The sequence below is a fragment of the Rattus rattus genome, chromosome 3 (genome assembly GCF_011064425.1).
Source record: "Rattus rattus isolate New Zealand chromosome 3, Rrattus_CSIRO_v1, whole genome shotgun sequence".
Classification (NCBI taxonomy): Eukaryota; Metazoa; Chordata; class Mammalia; order Rodentia; family Muridae; genus Rattus; species Rattus rattus.
The window spans coordinates 76,232,783-76,245,321 of NC_046156.1; the positions used below are offsets into that span (position 1 = coordinate 76,232,783).

General features: G+C 39.2%; 1 gene segment (V, D, J or C); it reads right to left on the reverse strand.

Annotated features, from left to right (window-relative positions):
- Positions 1-6,387: 6,387 nt before the first annotated feature.
- LOC116895828 lies at positions 6,388-8,841 on the reverse strand. The segment is given in 3 exon segments: positions 6,388-6,469; positions 8,250-8,577; positions 8,782-8,841. Coding segments are annotated over 3 exon segments (459 nt in total).
- Positions 8,842-12,539: the final 3,698 nt, after the last annotated feature.

A 12,539-nucleotide genomic window follows, 5' to 3' on the forward strand; every position in this document is an offset into this window, starting at 1 on the left:
AACACTCCTCCATTGTTGGTGGGATTGCAAACTGGTACAACCACTCTAGAAATCAGTTTGAAGGTTTCTCAGAAAATTGGACATTGCACTACCTAAGGACCCAGCCGTACCTCTCCTGGGCATATACCCAAAAAATGCCCCAACATACAACAAAGACTCCACTATGTTCAAGGCAGTCTTATTTATAACAGCCAGAGACTGAGAATAACCCAGGTGCCCTTCAACAGAGGAATGGATACAGAAAATATGGTACATCTACACAATGGAGTACTACTCACCTATCAAGAACAATAACTTCATGAAATTCATAGGCAAATGGACTGAACTAGAAAATATCATCCTGAGTGAGTTAACCCAATCACAGAAAAACACACATGGTATGTGCTCACTGGTAAATGGATATTAGCACAAAAGTTCGAACTAGCAAATTTGCAATCCACAGAGCACATGAAGCTCAAGAAGGATGAGTAAAACGTATATGCTTCACTCCTTCTTAAAAGGGGGAAGAAAAATACCCATAGGAGTGGTTATGGAGACAAAGTTTAGAGCAGATGTTAAAGAAACAACCATGCAGAACCTGCCCCACATGTGGCCCATAAATATACAGCCACAAAAACTAGATAAGATTGATGAAGCTAAGAAGTACATGCTGACAGGACCCTGATGTAGTTGTCTCCTGAAAGACACAGCCAGAACATGAAAATACAGGAGTGAATGCTAGAAGCAAACCACTGAACTGAGAATGAGATCCCTGTTGGAAGAATTAGGGAATGGATTGAAAGAGCTGAAGGGGATTGCAACCCTAAGAAAAAAACAATACCAAACAACCAAAGCTTCCAGGGTCTAAAACACAACCATAAGACTATAAATGGACTGATCCATGGCTCCAATTGCATATGTATCAAAAGATGGTCTTGTTGGGCACCAATGGAAAGAGGATCCCTTGGTCCTGCCAAGGTGTAAGGAAATATATGGGGGACAGTAAGTTGGTTGGACTTAGAGGGGCACATCCTTATGAAAGAAGGGAAGGGGGAAGAGATGGGTGATTATAGACAGGAAAACGGGAAAGGGAATAATATTTGAACCGTAAATAAAGAAATATCCAATAAAAAGGAAAGAAAGAAAAGATTCAGTGGACAAGATGAAGCATCAGATAGTCTGAGTTCAGTCTTATTAACCTTCAAAATCATAGTCTATATATAAATATTCACAGCTCTTGTTCTATGAAAATACCTACCTCTAGGGAAGATGAGGCCCTGCACTTGCAGGAATTTTTATTGTAGGGGACACACTTGGCCTCCTAAAGATGGCTCTTTAGGGTATGATGACAGTGACAAACTAAGAAATCATTAAACACCATCTCTGCAGTCTGATGGTAAATTCTTTCTCAGATCCACCTATGAATCAGATGAGGACTCCCACCAACATTGGCAGAAGCATGGAAAGAGGGGGTATCTTCTTTTGGACTGCTAGATATAGGGCAGGAACTCAAGTTAATTGTAATTTCTCTCAGTGTGGAGAGGATACATCTGGCCATGGGTTCTTGGAGACTTTCCCAGACAGACTACAGAATCTTCCAATACTGATTGATGTCAATTTGACCTAGATAAGCAGGAACAAGAGGCACAGATATATAGAGGCAGAGTATAGAAGAGGCTGTGATAGCCTACCTCAGTAGAGGTGCATAGGACACAGGTACTAAGTTTATATCATTTCCAACTCTTCCCCTCCAATATCTAGCATTTACTGTGCTCTGAACTCTCATATTTATAACTGCTTCTCCTTTTCTTCATAAATTATTATTGTTACACAGATGAAGATAAACACACACACACAAGTATAAACATACATGTATCCTACTGACTCCATTTAGTGTTGCTCATATGTACATATGCTTAGGGCTGGCCACTTGGAATTGTATAACCTGGGGGAGGAACTGTCCAGAAATATAATGATTCTCACTCTCTCAGCCAGCATTGACTGCCTTTAGATTTTAATGTGAGAGTACGGCTTTTAATCACATTTATGATGGGTTTCTTTTCAATGTCCTTTTGTATTTCTTCATTTTTATTGTACTCTACATATACTGAGTTGCCTCTGTCTGTCACCCATGTTTTGACACCAAATGTACCAAGCACCTTTAGATCAGATGAATGAGAAAAAAATCAGATAAAGGATATAAAACTGCTTCTAGGTTTGTGGAAGAGAAAATTTAGTGTAGATCAAAGGGAGAGCTTAGCTAGAGGGACATCTGAGAGAATCCAGAGTTGACATGACCAGAAGGAACCAGGACATATGAAGAGGGAAATTGGAAGAGCCTGACCAAGAGGCTACAAAGTTTACTTAAAGGGTAGATAAAAAGTGGTTGGATCCATAATAGAGGATTATATAGATGCCAGAGAGCTGGGGGAAGGCAAACACAGTCCAATATTTGGGATGGAGTGTTCAGGGTAGGGAGTGGGGTGTGCCAGCCAAGAAGGCCTTGTAACAGGTAGAGACTGGGATATGCTGGTCAGCCAGTGTCTCCTTTGATATGTTAATGGACACCTAACTTTGCCATTTGTCCCTAGTTTGAGACCTAAGCAATATACTTTTATGTGTAGTGAGCTATGATTCCAAAATTGAAAAATATAGAAGCGTATGTATGTATGTATGTATGTATGTATGTATGTATGTATGTATGGTGAAAAATAAAACACTAGGTTGAGAATATAATCTGTATTTGAAAGTTACTCAGACAACTTACAGTCCTGAGTATATGAGGTTCTTTTATATTGAATTGATGGGGAAATTTTCTTCGAATTTAGTAGTGTCAACTACAAAATCAAAAACGTAATAAATATCAAACAAATCCTTTGAAACTTTGAATAGAGATCACAATTTTGTACAGAAATTATTTATAACATGTACACACCATTATAAATATTGTACCTTTCATGGTTTTATCTTTGTCTTAGGTCACTATTCTTATGAACAAAAACAATATAAGGAGGAAAGTGTTTAAGAACCTTATACTTCTACATCCATAGTCCATCACTGAAGGAAGTCAGAACAGAAATTCAGGCAAGCCAAGACAGAAATCTGAAAGCAGGACCTGATGCAGAGGTCACTGAGGAGTGCTGCTTACTAGCTTGCTCACATGGCCTGCTGTCTTATAGAAAGAACTTGGGACCACAACTTTAGGAATGGTCTCTCAGATATTTTACAGGTAATCCTACATCATTTACTAATTAAGGAAATGCTCTACAGGCTTGCCTATATACCATTCTTCTGAAGGTATTTGATCAGTGTTCCCTACACTCAGATGATTCCATTGTGTATGAAGTTAGCATAAACTTAGTCAGTATCCTTTTTTTTAAAGAAACCTGCAGATCATTGCTAGAGATGTCTAGAGATAAAGAACCATGTGAGAGTTGGAATCTCATTGAGCAGCAAGCCCAAGAGTATTTTGTTTACACATAGAGAACTGTGGAAGAAAATCCTGACCATTCTAACAATCATAGATTGCACCACAGTTAGCCTCTATAGGTATTAAATCTGTCTCACACCAACTGCCACTGAACCTGACAGAAACACCAGACTCTACACTGAATGCTTCATGAATCAGGACAATAGGAAACTGTTTTGTGTTCTGTTGATACCACTACACACTGTTATGGTACAATGTGTCATTGGTGCTCTCAGAGGACTTGCAGAATGAAGTATCCATTTGTTCCAGAGACTAAACACAATAAACTGAAGACTGGTTCAGCACAATGTCCCTGGTAGAGTCTGGAATTATAAATATGCAAACACTACTGTTACAGGTATATGGAAACCATCTCAGTTTGATGTTGCTGTAAAAAAAAATAATAATAAAAAAGGCTGTCTTTTTTCCCCGCAGTAGTTCTGGCACCCTTATGTCCCAAGATATCTGACAGATATCTTCAATTCAGTCAGCAAAGCGTCTCACTTGCTTTGCTTTCCCATATCACACTGTCAAAGGCTTCTCTCTGAGCCTAAAAGCAATCTCTCTACCCATCTAGTTCCCAAGGCAGGTTGCCACCATGCCAGAAATATACATCCCAATTCTGTGGCAGCTTAGTATCTCCAACTGCCACATGCTCTCTTAAACCTAAATCACTACATGATAGCACACACAACACAATAACCTCTGATTCAATTGAAAAGATATAATTGCCCACCTGAACATACAAAGCCCTGTACATATCTATCCCTTAAAAATATTCATAACAACCTGTAAATGGGAGGAATCTTTTTTTAATTTTTTTATCTTTATTAACTTGAGTATTTCTTTTTTTTTTCTTTATTAACTTGAGTATTTCTTATTTACATTTCGATTGTTATTCCCTTTCCCGGTTTCCGGGTCAACATCCCCCTAACCCCTCCCCTCCCCTTCTCTATGGCTGTTCCCCTCCACATCCCCCCTATTGACGCCCTCCCCCCAACAATCATGTCACTGAGGGGTTCAGTCTTAGCAGGACCAAGGGCTTCCCCTTCCACTGGTGCTCTTGCTAGGCTATTCATAGCTACCTATGAGGTTGGAGCCCAGGGTCAGTCCATGTATAGTCTTTGGGTAGTGGCTTAGTCCCTGGAAGCTCTGGTTGCTTGGCACTGTTGTACATATGGGGTCTCAAGGCCCTTAAAGCTCTTCCAGTCCTTTCTCTGATTCCTTCAATGGGGGACCCATTCTCAGTTCAGTGGTTTGTTGCTGGCATTCGCCTATGTATTTGCTGTATTCTGGGTGTGTCTCTCAGGAGAGATCTACATCTGGTTCCTGTCAGCCTGCACTTCTTTGCTTCATCCATCTTGTCTAATTGGGTGGCTGTATATGTATGGGCCACGTGTGGGGCAGGCTCTGAATGGGTGTTCCTTCTGCCTCTGTTTTAATCTTTGCCTCCCTATTCCCTGCCAAGGGTATTCTTGTTCCCCTTTTAAAGAAGGAGTGAAGCATTCGCATTTTGGTCATCTTTCTTGAGTTTCATATGTTCTGTGCATCTAGGGCAATTCAAGCATTTGGGCTAATATCCACTTATAAATGAGTGCATACCATGTGTGATTTTCAGTTATTGGGTTACCTCACTCAGGATGATATTTTCCAGTTCCAACCATTTGCCTATGAATTTCATAAAGTCATTGTTTTTGATAGCTGAGTAATATTCCATTGTGTAGATGTACCACATTTTCTGTATCCATTCCTCTGTTGAAGGGCATCTGGGTTCTTTCCAGCTTCTGGCTATTATAAATAAGGCTGCGATGAACATAGTGGAGCACATGTCCTTGTTATATGTTGGGGCATCTTTTGGGTATATGCCCAAGAGGGGTATAGCTGGGTCCTCAGGTAGTTCAATGTCCAGTTTTCTGAGGAACCTCCAGACTGATTTCCAGAATGGTTGTACCATGGCAGAGAGGAATCTTAACATCAGCTTCCATGTTCTCTTTGTGGCTTCCTCCACCTTGCTTCCAGTCTCCTCTTCTCTCTAAAACTCTTCTCCCGCCCATCTTTCCTTCTCATCCAATGACAGGCCTCGTTTTATCTTGTACCTGCCTACACCTGTGTGATGACATTATCCTGCAGTTTGATACATATGACACCTGTGACAACAATCACAAGTATCATTGTGAACTATTAGAAAATGAAATAGAAAATATGATGGTTAAAACCAAATTTTAAATGCTATAATTCCTATTATCAAGATCTTAGAGACATGGGCAAAAACATGGCTAAAATAGAAGCTCAGATTGTTTTGCTGCACTGTCTCATCTGGTACTCAGTGCATCAGCACCCATAGCAGGAGAGCAGCTGACCCTGTCTTTAAGAACTGGTCACAGGCTTTCAAGATCTTTGAGCATCATGGGCATTTGCCTAATGATTCAACATGCAAGGCAGCTCAGTAAACTTCATAATCAGAGGGACAACTGCTCTCATCTAAATGGTCAGTGGGGTTGGCAAAACTATTCACAGAGCAGTTCAAACACATCTTAAGTGATTTCAGGACAACCCTGTTCAATTTTTACCAGATTTCATTTTTTTAAAGAAAAACCTTTATAAAATATATTTTGATCATGTTTCCTTTTCCCCAACTAACAGATTCTTTCCTCTTCCCTAGCCACCCAACTTCATATTCTCTCTCTCTCTCTCTCTCTCTCTCTCTCTCTCTCTCTCTCTCTCTCTCTCTCTCTCCTATCTATCTCACTCTACTCCTTCTGTCTCTCAAAATAACAATTTTTAAACTGAAAGAAAAAAGTACTCTATGGACACTCTACTTTAAAGAAATCAAGAGTTTTTGGAACACTTTCAAATCTCAACATTATAAACATTTTCAAAGAACAGTGCATTTACAATGTGATTGCTATCAAGAAGACAAAGCAACTGCATACTATTATTTAAGAGTTAAGTGGTATGGTTTCCTCATGATTTGAAGAAGAATTTACTGAGTATCTTTGCTCCAAATCTATAAATGTCCCTATGGAGGTAAGATTATGAAAAACATGAACAGGGAACACAGATCATTGTGAATAAGCAGAGGCACCCTTATGCTACCAAAATCTAACAAGATATAGTGAAGCAGAGCATTTGCCCCACTGGGTTATACTCAGGATGGGAGTATCTAGGATCTCAGTCTCCACAGTCAAAAGCAGATAAAAGAGTTCAGAGTGATTTGTGGTCCCAGAAACAAGGACAAGAGATATCATATTTCCCTCCCTTTTGGATCCTAAATACAGTGGAAGTAACCTTCAGGTGTATAGGTATGTATATGTGTGTATATCTGTATATATGCATGTGCATATGTGTACACATCTGTGAATTGCCTGTGTGTGTGGTGCTTATTTGTGTATGCATGTGTATGTGTGTACGTATGTGTACATATGTGTGTATGTATGTATATGTTTTAAAGATAGAAAGAAGAGACAGAAAGAATGAGAGAGAGGCAGAGAGAAAGGGGGAGAATGAGAGAAAAAATAACAAGTTGTTGGGATTCATAGAGTGAAAGTGTGTCTCGTACATTCAGTTGTTAATTATGTACAGGCAGATAGCTAAATGTTGCTGACAGGACCCTTATATTGTCATGTCTATGGACCATTGCTAGGTTTTCTATTTGTAAATATTTATTCATCTCTACCTTCCTAAGACAATCTAAAATATTATCTAATTAGCTATAACAAAGATTGAACAACAATAGCCAGACAGAAAGTGGAAGGTGGAACTTTGCAGCAGAGAGAGGGATGCTGGAAGAAGAGACATGTGGTAGATACAGCCAATGAACACAGAGGTAAACCAAATAAACAGACAAGCCAAAGTCATGCCCAGTTAGAGCTGGCCATATAGAGAGACTTAGTGCCAGGATTAATCAATTTAGAGTAGCTAAGAGACTGCCCAGCAAAAAGGATAAGCTTCAAGATATTAAAAAAATCTCTACATCCATATTCATGCTGCTGATGGGTCAAAAAGAGTCTCATTATTACAAGAGGAAAAGGAAATGGAAATGGGGAGATTTAGTGGATATGGTAAAATATATGATATACTTAAAAGACATTCTGTTGTGAAACTTCTGTAAAATGAGGACATATCCATAAAGAATTTTTAAGAAGCAGCAACTTTGCACAAAGGGCAAAACTACTTGCCACCAAGCCCAGTGTCAAACTGGAGACCCCAGAAGCCACTTGGCAAAAAATCAACTCCTAATTGTTCTCTGATCTTTGAAAACTGCATGGGGCATACTCATCTACATATGTACACACATATATGCACACACATACACAGAGGGAGAGAGATTAACACACGTACATAAAGATAACTAATTAAATAAAAGGAATATGAATAAAAGGAAAACAAGTGAGAAAAATGGATAGCACTAAGGAAGTAAGAAAACCCTCTTGGAACTAGAAAAAGCAAGAAGCAAATTTTTTCTATATACTCTTAAATAAAACACAGTTTACTAATATCACCATATCAGCCCATAGGCCTTACATTAGATACCAGATTAAAAGAACTATAAAAAGATAAATACCTTATATTCAATCAACAGAGTTTGTAGTAAATTATTGCAGAATAGAAAAATAATACTATGGTTTTATTCTCCATTTTGGTGTATAGAATTTTATACCAAAAGACAGAAGAGGAAGTAAACACATTAATTTTTAGTGACAGCATGCCAGCTGTCAGGCAGAAGGGGGAACTGTGTATGCCAGGGCTGTGTATGATGTACACAGCTGTTGAAACCATCTAGGAGGTTAATGTAGGAGGCTGAGGCATTGTGGGAGGATAGCTGTAATGCTGCAGGCAGTAATAATCTGCCAGGTCTTCAGCCTGCACACCGCTGATGGTCAGAGTGAAGTCTGTCCCAGATCCACTGCCTATGAAGCGATCAGGGACCCCTGATTGCCTAGTGGATGCATAGTAGATCAGTAGTTTAGGAGACTGCCCTGGTTTCTGCTGGTACCAGGCCAAGTAGTTCTTTTGGTTTCCACTGGATAAAAGACTCTGACTGGACTTGCAGTTTATAGTGACCATCTCTCCTTCTGACACAGCCAGGGAGGATGGAGACTGGGTCATCACAATGTCCCCACAGGTACCTGAAATAATGAATAGGCAGTGAAAATGCATACATACACAAATGTAGATTATAATAACAGTTGAAATTTGTCATTTAAATGTCTTTATAATGTCAAAATGTCACAAAATTATTATGTAAGAAATATTACACACTGGCATACATTGTAAATTTCTTATTACAAAGATGAAAGTTTGAAAAGATTTTAATACTTTAAATTTTTTACCATATACCCAGAGCAGCAGGGATATGAGGGCCTGAGTTTGTGATTCCATCTTGCTCCTCCTGCCTGTCTACTGCAGTTTAGTCACAGTAAAAAGGCCTGGTTTATAAATTCTGAGCATCTGGACTGGGCTGGAGCAAACCATGCAAAGCAGACAGGAAATACAAAACAGATGCCCGGGTAGTGTGGGTGTAAGTGTGTGACACTATCTGGTGTCAATCAACAGGCAAAAATGCCATCAAAGAGAGCATAAGAGAACACTGAAAGTGAATGAATTTTCATCTCCAACAGAAATCTCCTATGGGATCTAACAGGTTTGTGTTAAAAATCTAAGGCATATTTAAATCAGGTGACTTTTGGAAATACTTTAAGAGATCTATCTCAGATTGACGACTCTAGAAAACAAGAAACAAACAAAGTAAGAAAAAATGATCAATAAAAGACAGTAATGGTATGGATGAAAGTAAAAAAACAATTGAAGATAATTTGTTCACTGTCTCCCATCTCCACATCCATTCTTATAATGACAAAATGAACAGTGCCTCAGGCATTTGGACCACAACTTCCAAGATAAGCAATGGACAGAGATGCAAATAGAACACCATATTATCTGTGTGGATATCCTGGGGGTCAGTAGCTTAAGCTTAGAATCAGAGAAGCTTTAAATTCAAAATAAAGCAAATAAAACAGAATCTAACAATTACGTTTCCCACAACTTCAAGGATCTTAAAAAGGTTCTCAGTTTGGAGAAATGACAAAGAATAAAACAAGCTTCATGTCTTCAGCTCATCATGCCTGGAGACCAACACTACCAAAATGTTTTATTCCATAAAGGTAAATTCTAGAGAACTCTAGAAATTAGCAGGATTAAAACTGCCTAAATATGGTCTTGCTCACTCTTCTAAAATTCTCCAGAAGGGGTCAGAGCTACCCTAAATCAAGTAATGATTTTACAAAAACCTGGAATCTACAACATCAGAGATTGTTCACATGTAAAGGAAAAAATGTTTGAGTATGAAGGAAAATCAGTAGCAGTAAAAGAACCATCTGAATTCAGGTTAGTGAACTATAATATTCTGTGAGATGAATTAGAAATACAGCTTTATAGGCAAAGTAAAGGAACCGAAAAGGAAACTAAGTACCATGATAAAGAGTGAGATTCATACCTGTATCCCAGAATTGGAGACACAGAAGCAGGAGATCCTTAAGATTAAAGACTAGCTTGGGTACATTTATTCTAGACTAGGCTAATCTATGCTTGCTTACAAGATTAGAGGTGAAATCATGTTTGTGTCACTCTATTCTTTTGCGTTAGTTGAAATTTGATTACTTTCTTGCTTGTTCTTTGATGTAGTTTCCCTCCGTGTGTTGGAGATTTTCATGGATTATTCTTTGTAAGAGAATATCTTGCTTTTCCCATCTATGGTAATTGAGAATTCTGCTGGATATAGTATCGTGGGCTGGCATTTGTGTTCTCATAGGCTCTGATGATATCTGCCCAGGATCATCTGTCTTTCATAGTCTCTGGTGAGAAGTCAGGTTTAATTCTGATAGGTCTGTCTTTATATGTTACCAGACATTTTTCCCTTACTACTTTTAATATTCTTTCTTTGTTTTATGCATTTGGTATTTTGACTATTATGTGACAGGAGGAATTTCTTTTCTGTTCCAGTCTATTTAGAGTCCTGCAGGCTTATTGTATGTTCTCTTTCTTTATGTTAGGGAAGTTTTCTTCTAAAATTTGTTGAAGATTATTGGCCTTTAAGTTGAGAATCATCACTCTCTTCTATACCTATCATTTAGGTTAGGTATTATCATTGTGTCCTCGATTTTCTGGATGTTTTGGATTAGGAGCATTTTGCATTTTGTATTTTCTTTGACTATTGTATCAGATTTTCTGTGGTATCTCCTGCCCCTGAGATTCTCTCTTCTATCTCTTGTATTCTGTTGGTGATGGTTTCATCTATGAATTCCAATGTGTTTCCTAGGTTTTCTATCTCCAGGTTTCTTTTCTTTTCTTTTTTTTTTCTTTTTTGTCGGAGCTGGGGACTGAACCCAGGGCCTTGCGCTTGCTAGGCAAGCCCTCTACCGCTGAGCTAAATCCCCAACCCCTCTATCTCCGGGTTTAACTTCCTTTCTGATTTCATTGTTGTTTCTATTTCCATTTTTAGATCCTGGATGGTTTTGTTCACTCCCTTCACCTATTTGGTTGTGTTTCCTGTGATTCTCTAAGGAATTATTCTGTTTCCTCTTTTAGGGCTTCTACTTGTTTACCTGTGTTGTCCTGCATTTCTTTAAGAGAGTTATTGATGTATTTCTTAAAGTCCTGTATCATCGCCATGAGTTGGGATTTTAAATTTAAATTTTGCTTTTCATGTGTGTTCAGGTATCCAGGGCTTGCTGTAGTAGGAGAAGAGGGTTCTCATGATGCCAAATGGCCTTGGTTTCTGTTGCTTGGGTTCTTGCCTTTGCCTCTCCGCGTTGTTGTATCCCTGGTGTTAGCTGGTCTTACTGTCTCAGACACTGACTTGACCCTCCTGTAATCCAGTGTGTCAGCACTACTGGGATACCAGCTCTCTCCCTGGGAGATGTGCATAGGGAGAGCTGGAGCACAGGGTCAACTCTGGGCACAGACAGAAACCAGAAGGATCATATCCCGCACTGTTCCTCAGTTCCTGTGTTTTTAGGGCTGCACGCAGATTCCTCTTGGGTCAGGAATGTGATCAGATGTGGTGTCTCACCTATGCTCTCAGGATTGTCAGCACTTCTGTGACTCCAGATTTCTCCCAACAGGATCTGGGAACAGAGAGCTGTGACACAGGGTCAGTTCAGGGTGCAGGCAGAAACCAGAAAGATCCTGTCCCAGACTTGTCCTTGGTTCCTGTGTCTTGAGTGCTCCAGGCCCGTTCCTCTTGGGCCAGGAAAGTGAACAGAAATGGAGGTCTCACCTGTGTTCTCAGGATTCTCAGCCCTCCTGAGAATACAGATCTCTCCCAGCAGGATATGGGTACTGAAAGCTGTGGCACAGGAAAAGCTCCCAGTGTAGGATTCCCATTTACTTTTGAAAATCATTAAGAGTTTGCAGTTTTTCACTATGGATCGGTACCTTTTGTAATCAAATTTTTGTTGACTGATTTTATAAACAAAATAACTGAGTGAATCTCTTATTTTTCTATAACCTCAAGCATGGAAGAATTCTTGTGTTACAAGAGTTGGTAGACTCTTCTATATATTGAGCATCCAGCTGCTCTTACACCAGTTGTCCTAGTGCCTGCAATTTTTCTTTTGTTACAGACTACTGCTCTCATTAGAGAGGCTGGTTTTATAACCATTTGGACCAGGTAAGGCTGTTGGTATATTAGCACTGGCCTCCTTTATAAATTTGGAAACTCAAATCTTGTAATGTCCTGTTTTTGTTTTCGTATGGACCACTGCTCTCAACAGAGAGGCTGATTTTATAACCATTTGGGCCAGGTAAGGCTGTTGGTATATTAGCAGTGGCCTCTTTTATAAATTTGGAAACTCAAATCTTGTAATGTCCTGTTTTCTAGGCATGAGCACAGCTTTCAATGGTTTTCTATCACCTGTATCAATACCTTTCCTGGGAGCATCTACCATATCACCTCTAATTTCTTCATTTGCTTTTTCTGGATTTGCATGAATATTAATTTAAGTATCCTATCATTGTAAAAGATTCCTTCCCCATAAATTGATGGGTATGTCAGCCAAATAAGGTCTCAAATTCCCTGTTTGCCCTTCTG